The sequence below is a fragment of the Pipra filicauda genome, unplaced genomic scaffold (genome assembly GCF_003945595.2).
Source record: "Pipra filicauda isolate LSUMZ 115617 unplaced genomic scaffold, ASM394559v2 scaffold4_size7858003_pilon, whole genome shotgun sequence".
Taxonomy (NCBI): Eukaryota; Metazoa; Chordata; class Aves; order Passeriformes; family Pipridae; genus Pipra; species Pipra filicauda.
In genome coordinates this window covers 6,498,923-6,524,317 of record NW_024104643.1, presented here as the reverse complement: position 1 = coordinate 6,524,317, position 25,395 = coordinate 6,498,923, and the positions used below count along the sequence as shown (strand labels likewise).

Genomic DNA, 25,395 nt, shown 5'->3' with positions numbered 1-25,395 from the left:
CGGCAGCCACAGCGAGGGCTCTGTCTGCAGGAAAAGCCACCGGGATGCAGCGCCGGGCCCCCGCACGTGCCACGCAAACCCTGCGGTGGGTGCTGGGGCCCCGCCGTGTCGTGGGGTGAGCGGCACCCCGGGGACCTGGGAGCCCTCCTTGGGGGGTGCAGGGTGGCACCCAGGCGTGCTCGGGGGAGCAGGGCACCCCGGTACTTGGGTGTGCTCAGGGGAGCCGGGCACCCCGGTACCTGGGTGTGCCATGGGGTGCAGGGCACCCCGGTACCCCAGGCACGCTGGGGGGTCTGTAGCACCGGCAAGCGGGGTCCACACTGCCCCCTGCCCAGGCGGGCCACCCCGCGGGGTGCTCTGTCGCCCGAGACCCCCAGTCGGTATCACCCCGCTCCGTGCCCCCCGCAGACCCCCCGCGCTGCGCGTCCCGCCCGCCCCCGGCGCGGGGACCGCCCCGCCCGCACCCCCGCCCCTTCCCTCCCTCCTCCCTCCTCGCTCCTCCTCCCTCTGCTCTCCCCGCTCCTCCGGGCGGCAGCGGCGCGGGGCGCGGCGGGGCTCGGGCGCTCCCGCTCCCCTTTGTTCGCCGCTCCGATGGCGGCCGGGCCGGGCGGCGGCCCCGGCGCGCCCAGCGAGGCGGAGGCGGTGCAGCTCTGCCGCAGCCTGGAGGTGGGCACCGTCATGACCCTCTTCTACTCCAAAAAGTCGCAGCGACCCGAGCGGAAAACTTTCCAGGTGAAGCTGGAGACGCGGCAGGTCACCTGGAGCCGCGGCTCCGAGAAGGTCGAGGGGGCCGGTGAGTGCGGGGCTGGGGGCGAGCGCGGCGGGGAGCGGGGCGAGAGGGGCCGCGGTCCCTCGGGGCGATGGGTGCGGGGCTGGAGCCGCCGTTCGGGGGGCGGCGGGGGCTGGGTGGCTGAGGAGGAAGGGGGAAACGAAAAAGAATTAACTCCCGGGCTCTCCGCGCTCAGTATCTGCCCGCGGGCAGCCCGGGGGGCGCAGGGGGGTCCGGCTCCCAGCCCGGGGCCGGCCCCGGCCGCGCGGTGTGCGGGGGATGCGCGGCCGGTACCGCCACTGCCCCCGCCCAGCGCCGCCTCCCAACTTTCCGCATCCTTCTTCGGCACCGAACTTCCCCTGGGATAAACGAGGTGTTTTCCCGGGTGGTGCCTTGGCTAACAGCACCTGAAAGGCGTAGGGAGCCTCGGGAGGAGGCAGGGCTGGTGTGAGCCCTTTTGCGGTTGCACCTCGGAGCAACAGATGAGATGGAACGGAAAAGGCAAAAAGTAGGAAAACCAACCCAAAATATTGTAGTTCCGTCCTCTTCCGCGTTCCCCTCCGCACATCTGCGCGGGGGTGATGGCACGGGGTGAGCTGAGCGTGGGGCCGGTCCCGCACCCCCTCCTCGCAGTGGGTGCTGGTACGGCAGCCCCGCGGTGCCTCCGGGTTCCCGCGCAGGATGGGGACCTCTGGAATGAGGAGGGCAAGGGAAAGGGTGCGTAAGAAACCTGAGTGTCAAACCACAAAGATGGGTGGGAAAGGGGGCGAGAGCAGCGATGCCCCACACTGGGAAACTTTTAACGTCGGTGTTGGTTTCCCAGGTTACTGCTCTTTCTTTTAAACGGCTCTTCCCACCCCCAAATGCACTAGCGCAAGGACAGGCTCTGTTTGGTGCTGGAGGTGAGGAAGAGGGGATGTGAATGAAGGAAACGTGATGTAAGTGCTGGCGCTGGCCTTCCCTGTGCTGAGGGTGTGACTGGGGCACAGCGAGGCCAAGGAGGGGCTGTTGTCTCTCCTGGCAAGTGCTGCTGGCCCAGGGTGGGAAGGTGGGATGCTGTTAGTACCAGGGACTCCAGTGAGGGAAGGATGTGGAGATGATGGCCACGTCTCTGTGGCAGGACCATAAAATGCTGGTGCTTCCAGTTTGGGGCTTTTGTTTGCCCTTAGACCCTCAGAGTCCTCTACCTTTTGCCCAGTGGTGTCTCCAGGCAGATCTGGAGGGAGCCTTGGGCTCCTTTAGCATCACCAGGATGTGAAGCTCCCCCATCCCTTTCCCAGAATGGCCTCTGGGAGCAGTGAGGCAGTGGGAGAGGGAGGAGAGAGTGGCAGTCTATTGACCCTGGGCTTAAGGTGTTCTCAAACTAAGGCACAGCAAATGATGCTTGTGCTGGGGAGTTTCTTGCAGTCTACAGACCACATGGTGCCCATGGGCTCTGGGTTCCCTCTGTGTGCCTCCCAACACATGTGGTGTTCCCACAGCGTGTGTGACCCTCTCGAGGGGGAAGGTGGGCCACACTGGAGACAGGCAACATCAGCCTGAGGAGCTGCCATGCCTTCAGCCCCATCTCTCTGATGCTGGATGCTTTCTCCATGGCCTCCTCTCTGCACCTGAGCATCTCACCCTGTCCTCAGTCCCCTCTTCAGGTATCACCCAACACCCTGAGCAGCACCCATCCCCTTGCCCATCTTTCCTCACAGGGCTGAGGAGCAGAGCTTTGCTTTAACACTTCCTGGACAGAAGTGTGGGAGCTCTAGGTGGAAATATCAACTTGTGTACACAAATAGTGACTGTGTATCTAGGCAGGCAAGGCAAAGCCATGGGATCGATGGCCAGCAATACTAGGTTCTTGGCCAGCTTCCCTATTTTTATCTGGATGTGCTTTCTGGGCAGAAAAAGGATGCCTGGGAAAAGCCAGGTGTGTGATAGCTCCACTTCACGTGGCAGATACACTGATGTATTCCCCTCCTGGCTCATCCCCTTGGAACAGCATCTCTACTGGACAAAGTCTGAGGGTTTTCAGGTCAAAAACTGTGTGTGTGATGTTCATGGGTCTGTAACGGATGTTTATGTGTTTCTTGAGACGCGGAGACCACCAGGGAGCTTCAGACCACCCTGCACACAAGTTAGTTGTCTAAGTAGGAGTGATCCTGGGTTTTTATCCATTTCAGAACGAGTGAGTATCCACAGTGTATCACATACAGAGGTCTTGGACTCGGGGCACATTGTGTGACGGGCCGTGTACTGGAGAGGTGTCTGTCTCTGTGAACACCAAGCACAGAGGATCTGTGCTCCTTTCTCTGTGCCTGGTGGGCTGTGCAGAAAGCAGATGAGTGTTTGTCTGGGGTGGGCAGTGCTGGGGGACTTGGCTCCATGACTGACCCTGTTGGGAAGAGCACAGCCCCTTTGGCTGCAGCCCGGGAAGGGCTCATCACTGTGGGAGATGTCAAGAGCAGTTATCACCCCAGGATCTGCACGTGCTGGTCTGTCAATACTTCTCATCTCTCCACTGGCCACACTGCTTTGCCCTGAGGTGATGGGCCATCCTTTATTTCAAGTTATTTATTGAAGCAAGCAGGGTCTGAGCCATCCTCTGGAAGGAACTTTTGGCACTTAAGGACAAAGCCCTTCATGTGCATCATCATCTCCTAACAGCAGGGAGGTTGGACCAGGGGGATGCTGACTGGGGAGGAGGTTGTGTAGATGTGTCTCTTGGGGATATGGTTTAGTGGTGGACCTGGCAGTGCTGGGTAAATGGTTGGACTTGATGGTCTTAAAGGTCTTGGGTGACATCACCACACATGCTTGTAGATGTTCAGGCAGCCAACCAGCCTTGCTGGCCACCACCCTGCCCGGCCTCTGCTGCCCGTGAGCTGGGAGGTGCTGGGGTGCCGGGAGGGGGGAGCCCGTGCTGGTGTGACAGCCCTGTCGTGGTGCCCTGCTCTGTGACCCTTGTGTAGGGCTTTGTGAGCGCTGCATAAAGAGTGACCTTTGTGTGTGGATGGTCGGCGTGTGTGTCCCCCACATCTCCCCTCCGTGAGCGCGGCGGGGGCGGCGCGGGGCCCGCAGCCAGCTGGGCTCCCGATGAAGAGCCTCTTCTCTTGGACAGGACCCGTGCCTGCTCTTCGTTAAGCTCTTCATCCTGCTCCAGGGCGCTGGGGCTCTCCACGAGCTGAGGGCTGGGGAGGAGGGGGGAAGCTTCCCCGTGTGGGAAGCCTTTCCCTTTGGAAAGCGGTCGCCTCCTTCCCCTGTGCTTTTTCAAAACTGAAACTGAAAAATGCAGTCCTCGTTTGTGCCAAAAAAGGGCATTTTTTTAAATTAATATTTGTTTTTATCCAAAGGGTTCTAGCCAGCTCTAATTACCAATGCATTGCTTTCTTGCTAATCAACTCTGCAGAGGGCCTGTCTGCTGTGATGGGAAGAGTGCTAATAATTTTCTATTCTTTTTGTTAATCACCCAAAGCAAAGTAGAGCTAATCCCTTTAGTCAGTTGTCTTTTATGCATTTATATTTTTTTTTAGTTTCCTGTGTTAACTATTTTTTTTAATATAAAAGGGTCTCGTGTTCTTACCTTCATGTGCTGGGGGGCTATAGGCCAGCTTCTAATTGATCTGTTTGCCTTGAAACACGTCAGAAAATTCAGAGAGTTTGCTCAGAGAGCGAGCTGAAAATTTGGAGCAGATGTTTGTTTTATAGAGGAGAGAGAGGAGGAAAAAAAACTACCTCAGAAAAAGCCCTGGTTGCATTCTTGCTTTCCGTGAAATGAGCTCAGTCCCGTGGAGGTGCAGAAAAGCCCTTGCTTGTGTAAAAGAAAAGAAAGAGGCTGTAAAATATTAATGCAAAGTGGCTGTGAAGTGTGACTCGTACCTGCCTCAGCCATTCCAAGTACCTGCCTCTTTCATTAGTCCACCAAGGCGCAGCTTTTTCTTTTTTACTTATATTTTTCTGAGGCCATCTGCTTAAACTGAGGGGCTTGGGGCTCTTGAGAAGTGAGCAAGCCAGAAATGGCTTTCAAGAATAAACTAACTTGGGAGCAGCTCCTCGAGGGGTGCAGGATGGCTCCTGCACTGGTGGGTCCCCCCCTGCCCCACCACCAAGGATGCAGCCCCTGCAGCTGGGAGGAGGGAGCTCTCTCGGAGGTGCCTTGAGCAGGGGGCTGCAGAATGGTTGGGGTGGGAGGGGGAGAGCGTGGCTGTGGCTGTTGGGATGGTTAAAGCTTCCCCTGCTGATGCTCTGCTGTGGGAGTTTCTTGAGTGTGGGTTTTTTGTGTCGTTACCAGTCCCCTTCCTGCTTACGAGGGTATTTGTGTTACACAGGGGAAATCAAAGTGAGCTCTGCTGTGCCTTCTCCAAACTGAAACAGCCTCTCCCCTCACTTCACAGCCCTCTGTCAGCCCCTCTTTCTTCTTGGTAGCATCTTCCAGGAAGAACAGGTTAGAAGACCCCCTACTCATGCAGTAGTAAGACACATCAAAAATTACCTCCTCCCTTGGCATCTCCAAAGCTTCTCTGCAACAAAGGAAAGCTTCTCTGGAGAGCAGCTGGAGCTTGGCCAGCTGGGAGATGAGTGCTGCCCTGTGGTACCTGCACCCATGTTGTCCATCTCTCTGGTTCCTTCATCTGCCAGTCAGCCACGTGGAAGGAATTGGCTCATGGGGTTCAAGCTCGTTAATTAAAATGTGCTGGAGAGGTTTTGGGTGTTCTTGGACTGATTGCTTCTCACCTACATCAAGGGCCTGAGCACTCCAAGTTTTTCAGGGCTTGGCTTTCTCCCTGCCTGTTGGCTGGACACCATGTGTGGCCAAAGGAGCACCTGAGTAAGCTGGATCTGAACATCTGGCTTTGCAGAGTCCAGTGCCATCACCTCCCATCCCCGGGGGCAGTTTTGTGGTGGGATTTCTTACAGGACTTTTAATGTGTCCCATCTCAGTCACAGCTGAGCCAGGAGTTGCCCAGACCAATCTGTGATCCCTTTACTGCTCTTTGTTTTAGCTCCCTTGCCTGCACAGCAGGGATGGTCATCCTTATCTCAGAGCCTTTGCTCAGCTCCTTATCTGATCGAAGTGGCTGCACTGCAGACATCCCCAAGACACCATGACTGTCACCCCCGTGGCCTGTGTGAGGAGGCTGTGACCTCCTGCATATCTTACAGCTTGCAGACAGAGGAGGACAGGCCCGTCTGCCACCTTGGTGGGAGCCAGTGCTAAAGTCCCTGTCCCTAAGCAGTGCTCAGGTCTCTGCCCCCAAGCTCTGTGTGTGGCACAGCAGGTTTGACCTCTGAGTTGCCCAGTGGTGCAGCCTTCATGTAATTTTTGTGTTCCTGGGAACTCAAGCACTGCTTTTTGGCTGGGACCTTCCCCTCCAGAGAGCAGGGGGACTGTTGTGACCCGTGGGGACAGACCCAGGTGAAACTACTGCACCGTGATGGGCAGCCTGTCCAGGATGTTGGACTTGCCAGCACTTGGGGTGGAGCAGGAGCTCTCAGAACAGGGGCTCAGTTGTGACTGCCTGACAGTTTTGGCTACATCACACAAACTTCTGCTTGAGTTCTGCCCGTACAAGCTGCAGCAGCTTGACCTGTGGATGGGAGCTTCAGAACCTGCTGGAAGTGGAGCACACTTGACAGTGTCTCCAACTCCTCTGTCTCTGTCAAAGTGGGATGCTGCTGGGGCTGGTGTGACAGTTTTGTGCTGAGCATTTCATCCAGACCATGGAACTGACTGGCAGGAGCTGTGAGACCCCTTCCAGATCAGCCTGTTGTTGGGCACAGTGATTGCTGTCCTGCAGGGCTGTAGGAACACCCAGGACCACACTGTGGGTGGGCTGTGGTTTGTGAGGTGAAGGGGCCAGCAGTGGCAGTCTGGGCTTAATGCTGGGTCAGCCAAGAGCTGGGCTGGTGGTTTGGGCTCAGGGGGTGTGGTGGTGCCTCTGGGTGTCCTGGCAGGGCTGCAGTCAGCCCCTGCTGTGTCCCTGTTCCCGAGCTATTGCAGGTTTGGTAGGACCTGATGGTAGGGCTCGCAGTGAAGGAGGGTGTGGGGAGCCCAGGAAGAGCTTGCAGCGTGTGGTGAGGAGGTGTGGGGCTTTGAGCACAGAAAACCCGAGCAGCTCTGACTTTAAACCATTGGTTGAACCTTATCACGCAGAAAAAGGAAATGTCAGAAGTCACTGGAGAAGACTTTTTACTTTTCTATTGTGCCCTGAGGTTTAAGGGCAATAGAAATCAGAAGATTTTCAAGTCCTTACAATGTTTTTGAAAAGTTACCCCCCCACACATCCTCCCCTCTTCCCTTGGTCAGAAAGGCTCGGAGAGTGGATGGTGGAAGATGATGCTGAAGTGGAGCAACCAGAGGGATACCTTGTTAGAGAAGGATAAAGGGAGAAAGGTCTGTGTGTTCAGCAGATGCTTGGGGCTGTGTGGAGAAGGTGATGTGGTGTCTGACACGCAGGGATGCCCACAGGAACCTGTGGCTGTCCCAGCAAACCTGGGGCTCGTGAGCTCAGTGGGTTGCAGTGTGTGCTGCTGGTGTCACACATGAGATCAGTTTAACATCCAGCACATCCTCTGCCAGTGGCTGTGTCCTGCCACACAGGGGGTGGGTGATCTCATGGCTTTTCCTGTGCTCTGCTGTCCCTGCTCATCTGTTCCGAGCGAGTTCTCTGCCGGAGGTGTTACATCAGGAGGGTGTCTCCCAGGCTGGGGAGAGCCCTTAGGAAGGGACACAGTGACAGCAGCCATTCCCAAAGGGACTCTGCAGTGCTGGAGAAGGCTGTCCTTTGAAATAGTTTTAATCTTTAGATTTTGAGTATTCTTACATTGCACGAAGAGCTGTTTTACATGGAAAAAACTTTTGGACATTGATTCAACTGAGAAATTTCCTAATTTCTGAGAATTTTTGATCTTTCTGAAGATCCCCCAGCAATTGGAGCTGCAGGCAGGGCTGTCTGCTTCTGGCTCTGCCAGGCTCATCCTTCCTGTCCCAGGTGTCCTTTGCCTCTTGATACATCCCTGTCACATATCAGACACCTTGATATACTGGACAGTGGGGAGACTTGGGATTGTGGAGCACCCTGAGCACCCAAAGGGCCACGGGCTGGTGTCTCTAGGAGAAGCTGGCCACTCTAAATCTGTAGAAGTCAACAGAGCTTTAGGATGCTGCCAGCCTGAACTCTGAAAGTCTCAGTGATTTTCAAACTCCTTTTCAGCTCCATCTCTGCTGCCCCTGTGTCTGGTGGCTCTTCAACCTGATTTGGAACTGGGGGCCCTGACCTGGCCTGTCTGGGGAGCTGTGGAAAACCTTCCAGAGTCTGGCATGGACTTTTCCTTGTGTTCTTCTGCAGCTCCTCCCTTCTGTTTGCAAACATTTGTGGTTCTGTGGTTCTGGTCACTGTTTTCTGACACTGTCAATAGGGTGCCCCAGAGCACATCTGGCTGCCCCTGGCACTGGTTTGAAATTGTCCCAGGGAAGGTCGTGGTCCAGCACGTGAGCTCCTGTGCTGTGGGATGCTGTCCTGAGCTGACTTAGCCTGCTGGCCTTAAGGATATAATGGCCAACAGCCCTGGCAGAAGGGGCAGGACTGTGCCTTACAGGTCATGTTTGCTCCCCAACCCATTACAAACACATTTATTTGCTTTTTCTTGGAATATGACTTTTTTTTTTTTTCCCTGCACATGGAATCATCAGGTCTGGGGCTGTGCTGCCTCGTGTTTGTAGTTCAGCCTCTCATCTCACCCTCAGCCTTTTTCTGTCTGGGGTGTGTGCAGACTCCTGGGTGGAGTGTGGAGGCTCTCTGTGCTCTGGATAGCACACAGAGGGATGCTGTGCCTGCTCCCTTGCCTCCTGTCACCAGGAGCTGCTCCAACATGGCACTGTCCTGCTCCCCATCTCTGCTGGAGCTCCTCTGATTCGATCTGAAGTGTGCTGTGCTCCTCTTCTGGGACTGCCCCGTGCAGAGCCCCATCCTGCTCCCTTTGAGCATCTCCCCGTGCTGTGGCCAGACCGGCCGGGGTTGGAAATCGTCACCAGGAGGGGATGTCAGGGAAGGCTGTCACTGCAGGCTGTGCTCCACAGGGACGCTGGGTAGAGCAGCTGCTTGAGAGCCTTTTTCCTGTTTACTTGCTCCCAGAAGTGCTGATGGTGTGGTGATTAAAGGACATCCCTCCTGCATGTGCCGGTGTGTCCTTCATCCCCCCTCCTCCTCCTCACCCTCTGAGGGTGCAGACCTCAGCCCAGCTCAGACAATGGGGTGGCTGCAGGTGGGAGCTTGGCCACTTTGGGAGCACAGGATGTCCGAGAGGACTTTCTCCCCCTTGGCTCCCTGCCCTGGAAGCCTGTGCCCCATAAATCTGCTTCCCAGCTGGCAGGGGGTGGGGACTGGCCCCGTTTGTTTGCTGAGCATTTGGGCACTGCCTGTCATGGTCCTTCTCTCGTGAGGCTCTCGTGCTCCTGGGCCCCTCAGACCAGAACACAGAGCCTGCTGCCTCAGAGCTGTGCTTGGGGACTCATCCCACAGGCATCACTCACCCACCTCTGGTTCCTCTGGCCAGGATCCCAGGGCACTTTGGATACCTCCCTTCTCCTTTGAGCCTGCAGTCTTTGTCCTGCTAATGCACGCTCACATCCCTCCTCAACTTCAGAGGACCAAAAAGCTGTGTCCCTGGCCCCAGAGCAGCACCCAAGTGGTGCCAGGCTTACAGGGCAGTGGGGAGTTGGCTCTGCCCCCAACAAAGCAGCAGAAATTATGTTTTGTTGTTTTGTTTTTTTTTTTCCTTCTTCTATGTCTCACATGTCCTGTAATGCCTTGTGTCAACCTGTTCTCAAGGTCTTGGTGCTGGTTGGAGTATGGTCCCTGTAACCCCCCAGCAGCTCAGGCTCTGAGACATGTTATGAAGAGATCTAGAGATGAGAGTGTGAAATTTTGGAGCATTGGTACATGAGGTTTGGTATGAACCATGCAGAAGGTTGGTGTGCAAGCAGCAGTAGGTCTGTAGTTCTGGGGACCAAATAAATCCCAGGTGAGGTCATTAAAAAACAATCCCAAGTGGTTTTATGCCATCAACATGTGCTCCTGCTTCTCCCACATAAACTGAAAATGATGTTACCTGCATGGCTTGGGTGGTGTCTGCTCAGTGCCTGGACACTGGCAGTTGGATGGGGCTGTCAGGAGGTGCCGTTGGCTGGTTAGCCACCAAAACCTTGACAGTGGAAGGCGAAACCTTAGTGCAGATACAGCAGATCTGATGGAAAGGGAAGAGCCCCTTTGTGACAAGAGCAGGTTTGATTTCACCAACAACCCCTCTGGTAACTCTGGCTCTGGTTCGTGTTGCGGTGGGTGGAAGGAACTCACATGGAGAGCCCGAGGAGGAGGAGGTGACACGAGGAGGTGACACGAGGAGGTGCCTCCCTGTGTTATTGGAGAAGGTCCAGTCCTCAGGGCCTCTCCTGCAGACAGTGGCACACAGGCAGCTCAGGGGCAGGGCACACATCTGGAAATCACATCTGGCAAGTACTCGGCCCTTGCTGTGTCAGAAGAGTGTTTGAGTGGAGCGTGGGGCAGGAAGAGGTCAGGCTGTTGGGGTGACCTCGGCCGGCTCTGCAGCAAATGGGATCTTTATCCTCTCCTTCTCTTCCCAGCGTTACCCTGACACTGAGGCACTCAAGCCCTGGTAGGATGGGAACAAGCCCTTTCCCTGCTGCCACCGAGTGTCCTGGCCAACAGTCATCTCTGTTGTTAAATTGCTGTCACGGAAACTTGACTGCGTGTCTGGGGGGGTGGGTGAAAACTGAGTCACGGCATCTGAACACCGCTGGCATTTGCTGCCAGTGTGACAAATCTTTTCTGTCCTCCAGTTTTCACTCCTCGCCTCTGTGCCCTGTCCTGGGGACAGTGTGTGGTCACTCTTGTCTCCATGTGTTTTGTGACAGGGCATGACTCCCTGGGCATGAAAGAGTCAAGAAGGTGCCTTTGTTGAGTGCAAAAATCCCCAAAATGCTCCAAGGAGAACTTGCTGCTCTTGGACACTCAGGTCCCCAAATCCACATCTGCTAGGGCTTCCTCATTGGCCCTGCCAAGCTCCTGGCTGCCAGGCTGTGAGCTGTGCACTCAGGAACTGCTGGATTCCCTGTCTGCCCTTCTGTCCTGCTTTTTTTTTGCTGGTCTGCTTGATCCAATCCCCTTCCCCTTGCTGGCAGTGGGGAGGAGCACTCCACCTGTCTGACAGCCTGGGATCATCAGTGACCCTCTAAGGTCCAGGAGAGGGATGCAGAGATGTTTCACAGGAGGGCTCCCTGCTGGGCCCTTCCATGGGGCACAGCTGCCTGGGGAGCAGCTTTCCCGAGCCTCTCACCCTCTCCATAGTGAGACACAGCTCTGTGTCAGTGCCCCATGGATCTGTCACTGCCCACTGCGGTACCTCTGCTCTCCTCACAGCTCTGTGCCCACCCTGGAGGCAGGGAGTGGCAGAGGCAGGATGGAGGAGCTGTGCTGGCAGGTCTTCATCCCGTCCCCCTTCCAGTTTGTTGTGGTCTTTACATTTCTCACCCAGGCAGGACTGAGGGGGATGGAACCCACGATGCCATGCCAGAAAAAGGTCACCTTGGGGATGGCTTGTGGAGCCTTGCCTAGCCAGACTGTCCAGAGCACCAGTGCCAAGCTTCCCCTTTCCAGTTGAGTCACTGGAAGCTTGTGCCTCCCAAACAGACTGGGCTGATGACTGAAGGGTTGCTCCAGTGCCTGCTGCCAGCCTGTTTTCATCTGGGCCAGGGACACCCACACCTTCAGAGCAGCATCTGTGCAAGCAAAAGCTGGTGTTTTACCCCAACTGGAGCAGCTCTGCTTCTGTTTGAGATGGAAATGTGTTCCCATGCCCTGTGTGATGAAGGTGCAACAAGTCCAGGGCTCTCATGGGTACAGCCTTGCATGTGGGAGTGGGTACAACCAGCAGCCCTGGATGCCCAGCTTGGGATTTGGTACAAAACCCCACAGCTTGACACAGACAAAATTTCTGTGGAGGACATGAGGGAGCCTCAAAGCATCCCAGGAGGGGGATTGCTGGGCCCTGGACTGATTGCCATCTGGCTGCCTGTCTCCATGAGCTCTGCACAGGGGCTGTGAGAGCAGTGTCCTGCCTCGCTCACCTGGGGGATCAGTGTTGGTTTTCTCACTCGTGTTTTTCTTTCAGCCAGAGAGATGTGCTGATGACACAGACAGGCAGCTGCCAACCCACAGCTGCCTTTGCTTCTTGTGCTGGGAGGATGTTTGAGAGCTCTTGAAGGCCACCTGCATGAGGCTGATGCTGGCAAAGCAGCCGGGCCTGGGGCAGCCTGGGGAGAGCTCTGCTGTGCCCTGTAGAAGCTGAGTGATGTGTGGGCAGGACTCTGCCTCCCTGCTCCAGCCCCTGGCATGGATGTGTGTGGGATGGAGGAGGGAAGGGTGGCTCCTCACATCCTCTCCTCTGACCCGCACAGCAGTGCAGCAGCATCTCCTAATCTCCCTGCACATCTCCTCTGGCTTCCTCTGCAGTCGATAAGGATTGGAGGGGGGCAACAGGGGAGGGAGGAAGAGGAGCTCAGAAGCCACAGGACATGTGACCCAGGGGCACAGGGGAGGTGGTGGGCAGGAAGCGCCGGTGCCCGCAGAGCAGCTGGCGGGTCCCTGTGTGCCCTGTGTGGGCTGCCCAGTGCACTCTGCCAGCACATCTGCCCAGGTGCCAGCTCCCAGGGTGGTGTGCCAGCTCTCTGCCAAATCCTCCTGCTCCACTCTGAGTGACAGGGATGTCTGAGAGGTGAGCCAGGACCTGAGTCGGGATCCAGGCTGGTCCCAGTCATGCTGGCTCATCAGGAGCTCCCTGTTGTCCCATCTCCAGCCCATCAAGCTATATTTTTCCCCAGCATCTCCTCTCCCAGGGTGTGCTCTGCATGGATGTTGTTCCTTCTGGGATAGAACTCTTGCAACAGTTGCTTCATAGCAAAGTCCACTGGCTCAGAGGAAAAACTACTGTTTGCTGATACAGGTGAGGTGAAGCACTTTGCTGGAGCAACCTGGGACATTGCTGAGTCTGCAGGGGAAAACATTTTTACCTGCATCTTCTCCCAAGGCAGGAGAAGTTCCTGGGTGTTGCAGCAACAAGAGCAGTTGGGACCCAATGGTCCCCTGGACACCAGGATGACTGTGTCCTTCCCTGGTACAGCAGTGGGAGCGAGAGAGCTTTTTACAGGGATTTTGGCATCTCACTGAAAGGGCAGCAGGTCTTTTTTAGTTCATAGGGGGTGAGGGATGTACTGGGGCTCAGGGCACTGCTGTTTTGGTGTTTGGATGCCTCAACCAGTCTTCCTGCCCTCTGAAAAACCAGTTAAGGTCAAATGAGAGGCCTCAGCTGGTTTCTTGTTGTCCTGTCTGGATAAGCCATCTGCTAATGGCATGGGCTTGTCCTCTGGAAACCTGATAGCTGCTGCTGAGCAGCGCTGATGGCAGGCGAGGGGGATGCAATAACCTCAGTGCTGCATCTCTGAGCAGAGACGTTCAATTCCCTGCTCCTCTGTCTGCTTTAGTCCTGTCGATTAAGGGAAAGCTCGTGGGGTTGAGAGGTTGAGCTGTCGTTACTCTGAGAACCAATGCTAATGTGAGACACACAGCTATTCCCTCTGGAATCTGTTCCTCATCGCTTGGGGTGACCGCTTGGCTTCTCGTGGAGGGGATACAAAGGGCAGGACGCCACGGTTTGTGTTCGTCATGGGGGCAGCACACACATCCTAAGAGCCACCGTGATTTCTACGGTCCAACCAGTCCCAGCTCGGGTGGTACCGTGTGCCCCATTCCTGCCCCAGCCCCCCAGGACGCAGGGATGGTTTGTGCAGGGATGGTTTGTGCGGGGATGGGGCTGTGCGGGGATGGGGCTGTGCGGGGATAGTTTGTGTAGGGATGGGGCTGTGCGGGGATAGTTTGTGTAGGGATGGGGCTGTGCGGGGATAGTTTGTGTAGGGATGGGGCTGTGCGGGGATAGTTTGTGTAGGGATGGGGCTGTGCGGGGACGAACACGGGGCTCGCCCGCAGCGTGGGGCAGGCGGAAGGGGCTCGCTGAGCAGCGAAGGGCAGGCGAGGGCTCCAGGCTGGGAGGTGCTGAGGGCTCTGGCCCCCGTCCAGAGAAGCACTTAGTGCTCGCTCCCCCTCACCGGGGAGTTCTGGTCGGGCTGTTCTTGCCGAGCGGTGTTGGGTTGCAGAGCCGGGTGGGAGCCGAGCACAGTGGGCAGGGCTGCCCGGAGAAGGGGGACTGGGATCCTGCTCCAGGCTCCCGCAGCTCCTAATACCCACTGCTGCCTGAATGTGCGTTTCGGGGGGACTTCCACTGCAATATTAAGAGGGATAAGGTGCTACTTTATTCTTCATGCTTTTGCATAATAGGTTTTTCTTATTTTTTACTCACATGCACATATGTGTCTTTCCTCTTTCTCCCCGGGGGCCTGACCTCCCAGTGCCCCTTCCAGTGATGGGAAGCCCTGGTTGTGCTCAGTGGGATCCACAATGTTAAATAGCAGGAAGACTCTTTTTTTAACCTCTTTTTCTTTGCCAGAATGAGTAGGCTGGAGGCTTTTCCGCTGCCCTGGGGCAGGATCAGACCATGTCAGCCCGCTGAGGTCAGGCTGGGCTGGCAGTGACCATGTGGCTGTCACATACACCCAGCAATACCTGTTGAGGGGATGGGTGTTTGCTTGGAGGCTGTCCCCAGTAAACCCCTCCTGGAAGGTAATCTGGCTAAGTTTCCTTTTTGACAACTTTTTCTTTAAATGTTTTTATTTAATCAGTTTTACATCTTTCCAAAAATCCTCCGGAGGTGGTGATTTTGCAACCCTCAGAGCCTGTTCCAGGGTGTCCTTATCCTTACATGTTACAACACCCTATCCATCAGCGGGTAAATGAGGCTTGGATGAAGTTTCAGTTTTAAATGACTTAAAGGGTGGATCTGGTTTTCATGTAACCAGAGGGTAATTTGGTGGGGTTTTTTTCTTACATGGCGAGGGAGGTGGATCTGGGGTCAGCTTTTTCTTTCTGATGCAACCCTCTCCCACTAAAAGGAAGTCTCTTTGCCCAGAAATGTGACTGTCCCTTTTTTTTTAGTGCTGGAGGCAAGGAGAGGGCCAGGCTGTTTCTGCTGGCAGTGGGCTGGGGGGATGTTTGAGAGGCTGTTGTACAGAGCCTGGTTGTAGAGCTACAGCACAGCTCAGTGTGCAGCGTGGAACCGTGTGGGGAGCTCAGGCCATCTCGTGGGTTCCGCTGCCTCCTTCCTGGAGCTGCTCCTGCCTCCAGCCTGGGAGGGCTGGAGGACAGCCAGCTCACTCCAGCCCTCCCATCTCATCAGCTGCTCCTCTGTCCCTGCTTGCTGCTGGTTCCTACTCTGGGACATCCAGCCCTGCCAGGCTGCAGCAAGTTCATATTCCCTCAGAGAGCTTCCCTTTGCCACTGCCATTGCTGTGGGACCAAGTTCTTCCTCTCTTGCCATGTCCTGTATGGGATGAAGACATGTTAGTATCTTCTGTCTCCCACAACATGCTCTGGGAGAGAGCAGCTTGGGAAGGAGGAGATGTTGCTGACCTTGGTGACAAGGGACTTGTCTTTGGGTGGATCATCCCAGATTACCTGCCCTTGTTCCCCTTCCCAGGCATTGTGTGGCCTGTGGGGCTGGAGCCCCATCTGATGCTCATCCCCATGTCTTTGACTACATCCTTAGTGGGCCTTTCCCAGCAAGGACCCGAGGTGCAGAGCCATGGTGGGACACGTGGGCCGTGTCACGGAGCCCACCCACCCCTCACTGGGGAGCTCGTGGTGCTGAGGGTGCACCTCTGCGACCTGGGCTATAGAGAGTGCCTCCAGCCCTCCTTCCCCTCTGCACAGGGGCTCCCGGTCCTGTGCTGGCAGAGGGAGGACCTGCAGCAGGATGGAGGCTGGGACCAGTGCAGGGAAACATCATTTCAGCATGTGCTTGTTGGGGATGGTGGCATTTGTGCTTGCTGTGCTTCCTGCTCAGAGTCACTTCCTTACACACTGCCAGGGGGCCGGGAAGGTGTTTGAGTCAGTGCTGCTCTGTGGTGAGAAGAGGGCTGCACAAACCAAACCTGAACCACCTTCCCCCAGCACACACAGGCATGTCTGGTAGGACGAGAGAGATGAACAAGCAGCTGCAGGCGTGCGTGGGCTGCAGGTTTCTGCCCCGCTCCCTCCGAGTGCATGATCCCTGCGGAGGCTGCCCTTCGCCCCAGGAATTCCCTGCGTGCTTCTGTCCTTGATAAGCACCTCACTTGCTCCAGGGCTCTCTCCATTGGGTGGATTTTAGGTATGCACTTTGTAATAACAGCTTTGTCTTACTTACTAACCCGCTGGTGCTCCGTGCACTGAGGTGAGCACAGAGCATGGCACCTTCCTCCATTTGAGTTATTCCCTGGTAAACTACCATGAAAACCCATCTGCCAGTTCCTTCCCATTGCATTGGTCAAGCCCTGTATCCTCTAAAGATAGGATTAGCCTTCAGTCCCACTGTGCATGTCCTGGATACAAAGACCTGGACAGCGATAGGGGTTTTTAAGGGCTGAAATAACCTGCTGGGAGCATAAGGACGTGAACAGAGGCAGGTTATGGCAGGGCATCCTAATGTTTGAGTTTTCAGCCTGCTCCTCTCCAAAGGGTAGGTGATTCCTTAAAAAGTTCCACCCTTGCTTATTTTAGGAAGCTTGTCTGTCCTCCATTTGCAGCCCCAAGGAACTGCTCTTGTCATGAGCTGGCGAGCTTTGGAGGGTTGTTAGATTCATAGAATATCCTGAGTTGGAAGGGACCCACAAGGATCAAGTTCAGCTCCTGGGTCTGCACAGGACACCCCCAAAATCTATCAGTGTTCAGTCTAGATATGTCCTGTGTCAGGCAATGAGCAGGCTGCCATCATCTCCAGATGCACACCCACACTGCTGTGCACTCCTGCCAAGAGAGGATCCCATGTTCCTCGTGCCTTATAAGTCCTCCCAGAGTCAATTCCTGTGTCTGCCTTGCTGTGGGGTTTGGAGAGAGCATCATCTCTCATGATGCAGTTTAGTGCTGTCGTGGCTGCTGCGGGTGATGAGCTGGTCACATTTCTGCCTAGTTTTAAACTGCAGGAAATTGAAATGAAAGGCGAGTCGATCCACAGTGAGTGCAGTAAGTGGAGTTTAATTGGGATGAATTACATGCCAGGTTTGCAGTAATCTCCGTCTCACATTGCTCAGAAGCATCATCTGCTTTGGAAACGTGACTCAGAAATGTTGTTATTTGATTCCCACGAGCATTTAAGAAACTATTTTTCCAGGAAGCAAAGGTTTTTGGGTTTGGATTGGGTTTGGCTTTTTTTTTTTTGGTTTTTTTTTGCCTCCTTGCTGCTGTTGTTTTCTCTTTGTTCTCTGGCAATGTGAGTCCTTTCCCAGAATTTCCTCTGGGGAGGGAGGCTGTGAAATGCTCCCTTACCAGTGTCTCTTCAGCTCCTTCTCCTTGCTTGGCTTTAGCGCTCCAGGCATTAACAGCTGCCCCTTGCTGGGGATCCCCGTGAGGGAGACATGCAGCCATTTTTGGGGAACACAGAGGCAAATAGGGGGGTGGTGGCTGGGGAAACTTCCTTGGGAAGCGGTAGGAAGGGGCTGTGCTTACCCATGAGTAGCAAGGGAGATGTGCAAGGTGAGTGGGAAGATCTCCGTGCTGCTTTGGAAGGTTGAGGAGCAAGCTGGGGCTCCTGAAGACCACTTTTATCTTTCATGGGAATTTCAAGCTGTTTGCTGAACTCCTCTTTCGTTTTCCCTTTCTCACAGTGGATATTCGTGAAATCAAAGAGATTCGTCCAGGAAAAAACTCGCGTGACTTTGACCGGTACCAGGAGGATCCGTGTTTCCGACCAGACCAGTCTCACTGCTTCGTGGTCCTCTATGGCACAGAATTCCGGCTGAAGACCCTCAGCCTCCAAGGTAAAGCACTTGTGGCCCCAGGGTCGTGCCAGGACAGGGTTGGTCGGGCGCCTCAGCACCACCAGACCCAACAGCTTTAGTGCCTGGGGACAGAGATAACCCATCCTTGGGAACTGAAGGAGGATGGAGCGTGATGTGCAGGGGCAAGAGGTCCAGCCAGCCATGTACATCCCATGGGAGGGGAGCAGGAGCTTGGCAGGGATTGGAGCTGGCCAGAGCATCTGCATGGCAGGGAAATGTTATCAGAAAGGGGATAAAGGAAGGAATAGGGAATATAAGGTGCTGAGGATATTCCCAAGAGGTTTGTGTTGGTGATCAGCCTGTGTGTCCCTTCTCCCACTTCTCCTTTGCACTTTCCACAGCTACTTCTGAGGATGAGGTCAATATGTGGATCAAGGGGCTGAACTGGCTGGTGGCAGACACTCTGAGGGCACCCACCCCCCTGCAGATTGAAAGGTGAGGAAAGCCTGTCCTTGTCCTGCTCTTGTTTTCTTTTTTCCCTTTTCTGTCTGTTTTGACAGAGAAAGGTGAGCACGGTGACATCTCATTCCCTCTCTGAGCCGCGCTGACCTGATGCTTCTGCCTCTGCACTCGAGAGGCTTCATCCTGTTGATCCCAGAGTTTGATCTCACGTTTGTCAGGGAAAAGGAGCTTTACCATGAAACTGATGTTTGGTGTGAGCAGCCTGTATTATCTGTAGCAGTTCAGTGCAGAGGCACGTGGAACAGAACCCCTTTGGTTTTTGTCTTATCTGTGGGCTCACTTTCAGGCAGAGACATTTTTAAAGGGGGGCAGGTTGCTCGCATGGAAACAGGGTTGGCTGCCTCTGGAAGGGAGTGGAGCCAGGTTCTCTGGTGGGAAGGAGGGCTGTGGGAATGGATGGTGTGGCATTGAGCACCTTCCAGAGACAGCAGCAAACCACCCAGGCTGGCTGTTGGGGAGCTGTGGCTCAGTGTGTGCCTGTTTGTGCCTTCCTGCTCAGGTGGCTCCGGAAGCAGTTCTACTCGCTGGATCGCAACCGGGAAGACAGGTAAGGAGAGAGGAACTTGTAACCACCTTCGTGGAAGGGTTTAAGCTGGAAGAGTTTGACTTCGACTTAAAACCCCAGCCTTTGGTTGGATTTTTTGTTGGGTTCTTTAGGCTTTTAATATTCATATCCAAGGAACCTTAATCCAAGTCCCGTTACTTCCCCGGCTGACCTTCACTGAATTAAAAAAACATAAAAGAGCTGTCTTGTTTCCCTGACCTATTTCCCAGCTTTTTAGACTCAGTAACACCTTGAGAGCCCAGAGCTGTGAAATGCCTTCCCCCCAGCTTCCCAAGGAAGCAGACATCAAAGAGCCAAGAGGCAGTTTGGGGCACCCCATGAGGACTGAACTTGGTTGGGCTTATTACCCTACAACCTGTTTGTTTTATTCTCCTTCTCTGAGGTCCATGAGGCCACGGATCATCCCACTGCTAGGCTGGTGGGCTGCAGCAGGGCCACTGCTTGGGGGGTTCTTGGGTGAATGCTTAGTGATGTCCTAGCAGGTAAAATGTCATGCTTGAACCTGCCATGAGGAGATAAGGGAGGAGAATTGGGTCATGATTCATCACGAGGAGATAAGGGAAGGGACATTTCCCTGTCAGGGAGGTGAGTTCCATGCCAGTTTTCCTGTCCACATGCTGGCTGCCAGCCTCCTCTTCCCGAGGTGCTGTTATTTTTCTCCTTTCATCCCTGGGACAGGCTTTTCCCCTGTGATGTTTACTGAGCACATTAACCTTTCAGCATTGATTTCTGTGTTAATGTGCTCCCCTGGGGCAGGGAGATTCCTCCAGTCCTGCTCCGGAGAGGGCAGTGCTGGAGACATCACTCACACACAGCTCCTGCCCCGGGCTGTGGTGGAGCACGTGGGTCCCACCTGCCCTCTTTCCATGCCCTGGGCATCGGGCAGATCCCTGGGCTCTGGAGCATCCTCTGCTTTGTCCTTGCTGTGTCCCTTCCAGGACAGCCAGACAGCCCTGCTGCCAGGCTGCCAGGGGTTAAATCCAGCCTGTCCAGGAGCAGAGCAGGAGTGTGTTGCCTGGGGAAAATCCCACTGCACTGGACATTTTTGCCTTTGCAGTGATTTATCCTGTGGCGTGACGAGAGCACCGCTGGGTGCACAGGGATTTAGCGGAGGAGGGATAAATCCTTGCAGAGGCAGAAAGGGAAGGAGAGGAGCTTTAATCTGTTGCAGCTGCTCTGCATATGCCACACACCTTTCCGGTCCAGGCTGGGGTTGTATATGCAGTGCACTGTATTTCAGTGGTGACAGGGCACGGTATTTCCTAATCCAGCTATGGAGAGCACTGGGGCAGGTGCAGGGGTGTCTGCATGGGGGGTTTGGAGGATGAGAACAGGAAAAATGGAAGTACTCAGACCTCCTTCTCCTCTGTTTATGCAGTAAAACTGATGAAATGGCATCCCAACAGGACAAACAGAGATTGCGTGTCCAGATCCATCTGCCCGAGGCAGAGCCGACAGCCAGCCTGTTGCATCTCTCTTGTTTTTCAGAATATCATCTTTCTATTGGAATTTAGAATTAAGGCAGCAAAATCCAATATATTCCTTACCTGTCAACCATGGGGAGAGCTTTCAGTGCAAAACGGTTAATTAGGAGAGCTGCTGCTCCAGCCCAGGCAGCAAGAGGAGCAAAACAGCAACACAGGGGGAATGCAGAAAGATTTGGGGTCTTCCCATATTACAAACATTCTACAAGCATCCATGTGTCTTCTGCAAGGTAAAGGCAGCAGTTATGGAACATACACGTCTCTTGGATTAAATCTTTGCCCTTATGAGGCATTTCAGCATTAAATTTAGTGTTGCTGAGCATTTTGCTTTTGCTTCTCAGCCTGGAAATGGGTTTTCAAAGGGAACACTGAGATGTGGGGGGAGGTTTTTTTGTTGCTTTTTTTTTTTGTTTATTTGTTTATTTGTTTTTATTTACAAAAAACCACTTCTTTTGCAAACCATCCTTGATCCTTTCCAGAACAGGCAGATTTTTGGCAGCTGAAGAAATCATTCCCAGCCCTGGTGTGCCCCGTGCCCCAGCCTCCTGTGCCGGAGCCTTTCCCTCTCCTTTCCGCCCTCCCGGCTGGTGCCGGGACATCCCTTCCAGCACGCCGGCAGATGTTGGCTGTTTTCACTGGCTGCTGGGCCTTTGGGTATTTGTTTTTCCAAGGGAGGTTAGGTGGAAAGAGGAGGATAACAGGATGCTGGGGTTTTTTTCCTAACTGCTGCCAAAGAGGCTGTTTCACCTCTGGCCAGGAGAGCTGCCCATGGCTGGGAGCAGTGTTACAGCACTGGGGGCTGGCAGGGGAATGTTTCCATCCCCTGTGAGAGGACTGAATCGGTCCTTTGGCCTGTTTGTCATGAAACCTTAGAAAACTTCCGTAGAAAAAATTAGTTTGTTTATTTGGTTTTTACTTTCTAGTCTGAAAATACTACTGAGCTGTTTATCCAAGGTCTCCAGCACTTTAACATGATTAATAACACACGGTAAATAAAATCCTTCCATACCCTGTCCTCCTTCCGAAGCTGAGAGGAAAATGTTGGTCACAGCTTTGACAGGGCTTGCTCTTGTCACATCAACGAGCAGTGCCTTGGTCCAGCATATGCTGTGAGGCAGCTCAGCATCACCAGAGCCTGAGTGCTGGCTCCAGCGGGTCTCCAGCCCGATTCCTACTGCTGGTCCTGCTGTTCCAGCCCCTCCTGCTCTTTTTCCATGAGCTTTTTTGCAGTGCCAGGCTCTCACCGAGGAGAGATTGCTGTTGGATGGCCGTGGGGACTCTGGGTGTCCTGTCAGGGGTCCCATGGCAGCTGTTACATGCTGTGGTCCTTGACATGAGAGGGCATCTCTCACTGCACTCCTGGCTCAGTTCCCTGTCACCTGGGACCCCACGACTGGGACCCCCTGCCCTTGGGATCACACAGCACCCTGCACATGGCCATGGATGCTGGGTGTGCTGGAGGGGGCAAGGGCAGACTCCCCTCCCCAGGACACTCCCCCTGAGCCCCCGGGGTAACTTCACCTGCTGGGGCAGGGGGAGGTGCAGGGGAGAGAGCAGAGCTGCTGCCCATGCTGAGTGTGTGTCGCTGGCTGTGCAGCCTGTACAGCTGGGTCAGAAGGAGAGGCTGGGGCCATGTGTCAGCTTCTTTTTTTTTTCCTCTTTCTTTCCCTGTCCTACCAGTGAGTGGCAGGTCACTGCCCGCTCCTCGGCCGCCCGGGTGCTGGCCGTGGGCACGCACGGGAGCCGGGCCAGGTCCTGCCCTGGCCGTGTGTGTGTCCTGGTCCCCAGCTCAGAGCCCAGGAACAAGGGCTCTCTGTGTCCCGCTGGCTGCCGGGCCCTCGGCTCTGCAGCGCCTGACACCAGCCGGTTTCTCCCTCTCCGTGGGGCTCCCTCCATCCCTCCTCCTTCCTGTGGCGTTTGAGATCACCCCATTTCCTGGGAAGAGTGTGAAAGAGATGTGGTTCACAGGGTGAAGGACATCTCCTCTGGTACAGCCAGGGAAGCCCAAACCATAAGGATTTCCAGGGTCAGACCTGCCCTATGTTTTGCAGGATGGGGGAGCATCCTTTAGAATCCTGGGCTCCCACACACTCCGTGGGGGGCAAAAGCAGCATCTGCAATTGCAGGGGTGGACTCCCAGGACTTACTTTTAAGGCAGAGGTTGCCAGAAAATGATTGCACACAGACCTCTCAGCTTCTTAAATCCTGCAGATGGAAGGCATCTACATTTTTTCTTGCTGCAGGGCCATTGCCCCATCTGGAGAACAGCTCCAGAGCAGGCAGGGGCAGCCTAGGGCTGTTTGCTGCCTGTCTCTGCCCGCCTGGGTGCAGGATCCTGCTCAGGGCTGGCACTGGAGCTCTCCCTGGTCCAGGAACCGGCACATTTGGTGTGAAGGGCCTCAGGGGGAGGACAACCACGCTGGCTGCTCTGTGCCAGCAGCATGTGTGGCTGGGAGAACACAGCTGGGCACGACGTGGCAGTGCTGTGCCTGTGGCTGTGCACTGGAAATGGCTCTTTTCCTCTTAGGATAAAATTAGCTGAATCCAAACCACTTACAGAGCCTGCCCTCCTCCAGCAGGCCAGGGATTGGGTTTTGGAAGGGAATTGGTCACTCAGCATCCACGTTGGGGGCAGATACTTGAAAAATGGTTCTTCCTGGTTGTCCTCCTAAAGCAGTGCTGCTGTGTGTCACCATGGCTCGAGTGGGCTGAGGGCGCTGGGACTCACCCTGCAGGGTCAGGAGCTTGTAGGAGTGGTATTTGCTGTTTCCACTGTCATGCAGACATCTCTCTCTGCTTCCCTGTGTGCTCCCCACTGTTCTGCCTTTGGTCCCAACCTCGGCATCCTTCTGGGGTCACACATCCATTCTTGTGCGTCACAGCCAGTGCCCCTTTGGGCATGGCTGCTCTGTTTGTGTGGTGTCCCAGCTCCAGGATGAGACCCCTCCATCCCAGACCTCCTGAACACATTTCTCCTCTTTTCCCTGCTGAGCCAGGATCTCTGCCAAGGATCTGAAGAACATGCTGTCTCAGGTCAACTACCGGGTGCCCAACATGAGGTTCCTGCGGGAGAGACTCACGGTGAGTGTGTGACCCCTCAGCTCTGGGGACCCCCAGCAGCCTGTTACCCACCTTTGTGCAAACCCTGGTGGTGGTTAAACTCCCAGGGCATGTTTGCATATTGCAGAGCCTCCCAGCCTTTCCTGGGAGGGCCCCCACCCACGGTGGTGACTGAAGAGGTGCCAGCTCTCACTGGGTGCCGCACCCTGGCCCATTTGTGGCCAGCACCCTCTCCTTACCCCACCCTGCCTCCCACACTCCCCACATTGCTCCTGGCTCTGGTTGTGGGCTTGGTGCTGGTGGGGTAAAGCACAGGAGGCCAACTACTGAGTCCTGCATCCTGGGTCTTGCAACCCACTGCTAGGGAGCGATGCTCTGCCAGCATCACTGCAGGCCCAGGGGTGGAGGGTCATCTCACCAGGACCAGCTCTTCCCACCAGCATGGAACTCTGAGGCCAAAGAGTGGTGTATCCAAAGGAGAGCACACGCTCTGGGTCATGCAGTTTTCAGACACTTCAGGTGCTCTTGGCAAACAGAAGGTTAAATTATCCTTTGGAAACCATTCAAGTAAGTGTTGATGCTTTTCTCAGCATGGTGATGCCTTTGTATGGCTGAGCTTGGGGAACTGTGGCACTCGTTTTAGGATGTACCCGTGTCCTGGGCACTGCAGTGTCCTGCTGGCCCCAGCAGAGGTCATGGAATCAGAATTGTTAAGGTTGGAAAAGACCTCTAATATTCAGTCCAACCATTACCCAGCACTGCCAGGTCCACCACTAAACCATGTCCACAAGTGCTGCATCCACATGCTTGCTGAACCCTTTGAGAGATGGTGACTCCACCATTGCCCTGGGCAGCCTGTTCCAATGCCTGACCACTATTTCCATAAATTTTTCATAATATCCAGTCTAAACCTGGCACAACTTGAGGCCATTGTGCGGGAGGCAAAGTCTGGACAGGTTTTGGCCTTTTCCTCCTCCTTTTTTCTGCATGAATCCTGGTGGAATGAGACACTCCTCAGGCCATGCAGAGTTGCCTGTGGCTCTTGTAAAAACTCTGCTTTTTTTTTTTTTTTGCCTCAGGATGTGGAGCAAAGGAATGGGGACATCACATATGGGCAGTTTGCACAGCTCTACCGCAGCCTGATGTTCAGCGCCCAGAAAACGGTGAGAGCTGAATTCCCCAAGGGTGGAAAGGGGAAGGAAAGACCTTATTTGTTACTGGGCATTCCCTCTTAATTGTCTTTTTAACCCTGCTGTTGTTGGGGTGAGCTCTTGTGTCTGGGGAGTAAAGAAGTTACTGAGTGCAAACCTAATGTTTGTGCTCTTTCTTTTGCAGATGGATGTCCCATTCCTGGAAAGGTGGATAATTCTTTGTATTTGCTGGGGAAGGGGCTGGGGTTTTTTCTCCATGTCATGCTTTGGTGCCTGCAGCAGCGTGCTGGGATGAGACATGCTGCACTCCTCCTGCCACCACGCTGCCTGTGGGTTTGTGCTCTGAACAAGCATCTTTACTGTAGACACTTCAGCTCGGGGCAGCGAGGGCTCTTCCTCCCAGACATCCCCCTGAGATGCAGCTCAGGTCAGTTGATTGATGTGATCAGATCTGGAGCCATCTCCCAGGGGTTGTCCTCGTGGTGGCTGCAGAGCCCTGGCTCCCCAGGCAGTGCCTCTGGTGCCATCTCCAGCTGTGCCCTCTGCACACCTCAGCCGTGATAAAAAAAGTTTGAATTTAAACCCAGGAGCTAAAGAGTGACAGACTTATTAACTTGTTCAGGTAATTCTCAATGGTTTCCTTCCTTTTTTTCCTACAACCATAGAAAAGAGTTGGCAGGACCCTCAGCAGACCATCTGGCTCACCCCTTTGCCCAGGGCAGCCAGCACTGCCCAGTCCACTTTGGGGTTTTGTGGTGTTAGTGCCCAGCATGGCCCTTGGCTGTCCATTGTGGCTTGGTGCAGTCATGGACCAGTCTTTTGAGATGATCAGCTACAAACCATTCCTCCTTAATTCCCTGTGCCTTGCCTCCCTGAGTCCATGCTTCCATGTCTATCCTGTCTGCAATCACCCC

At 54.8% G+C, this 25,395-nt stretch overlaps 1 protein-coding gene across 4 annotated transcripts in view; it reads left to right on the top strand.

The window, feature by feature from the left end:
• Window positions 1–545: 545 nt before the first annotated feature.
• PLCG1 (phospholipase C gamma 1) overlaps window positions 546–25,395 on the top strand; it is a 44,635-nt gene continuing 19,785 nt past the window's right edge. For all 4 annotated transcript variants that reach the window (XM_027732511.2, XM_027732510.2, XM_039386720.1 and 1 more), the window contains exons 1-7: window positions 546–793; window positions 17,586–17,738; window positions 18,101–18,194; window positions 18,721–18,768; window positions 23,267–23,351; window positions 24,410–24,493; window positions 24,666–24,688. In XM_027732511.2, the coding sequence (XP_027588312.1) occupies window positions 592–793; window positions 17,586–17,738; window positions 18,101–18,194; window positions 18,721–18,768; window positions 23,267–23,351; window positions 24,410–24,493; window positions 24,666–24,688 (689 nt within the window). In that variant the 5' untranslated portion in view covers window positions 546–591. The remainder of the gene's footprint in view (window positions 794–17,585; window positions 17,739–18,100; window positions 18,195–18,720; window positions 18,769–23,266; window positions 23,352–24,409; window positions 24,494–24,665; window positions 24,689–25,395) is intronic.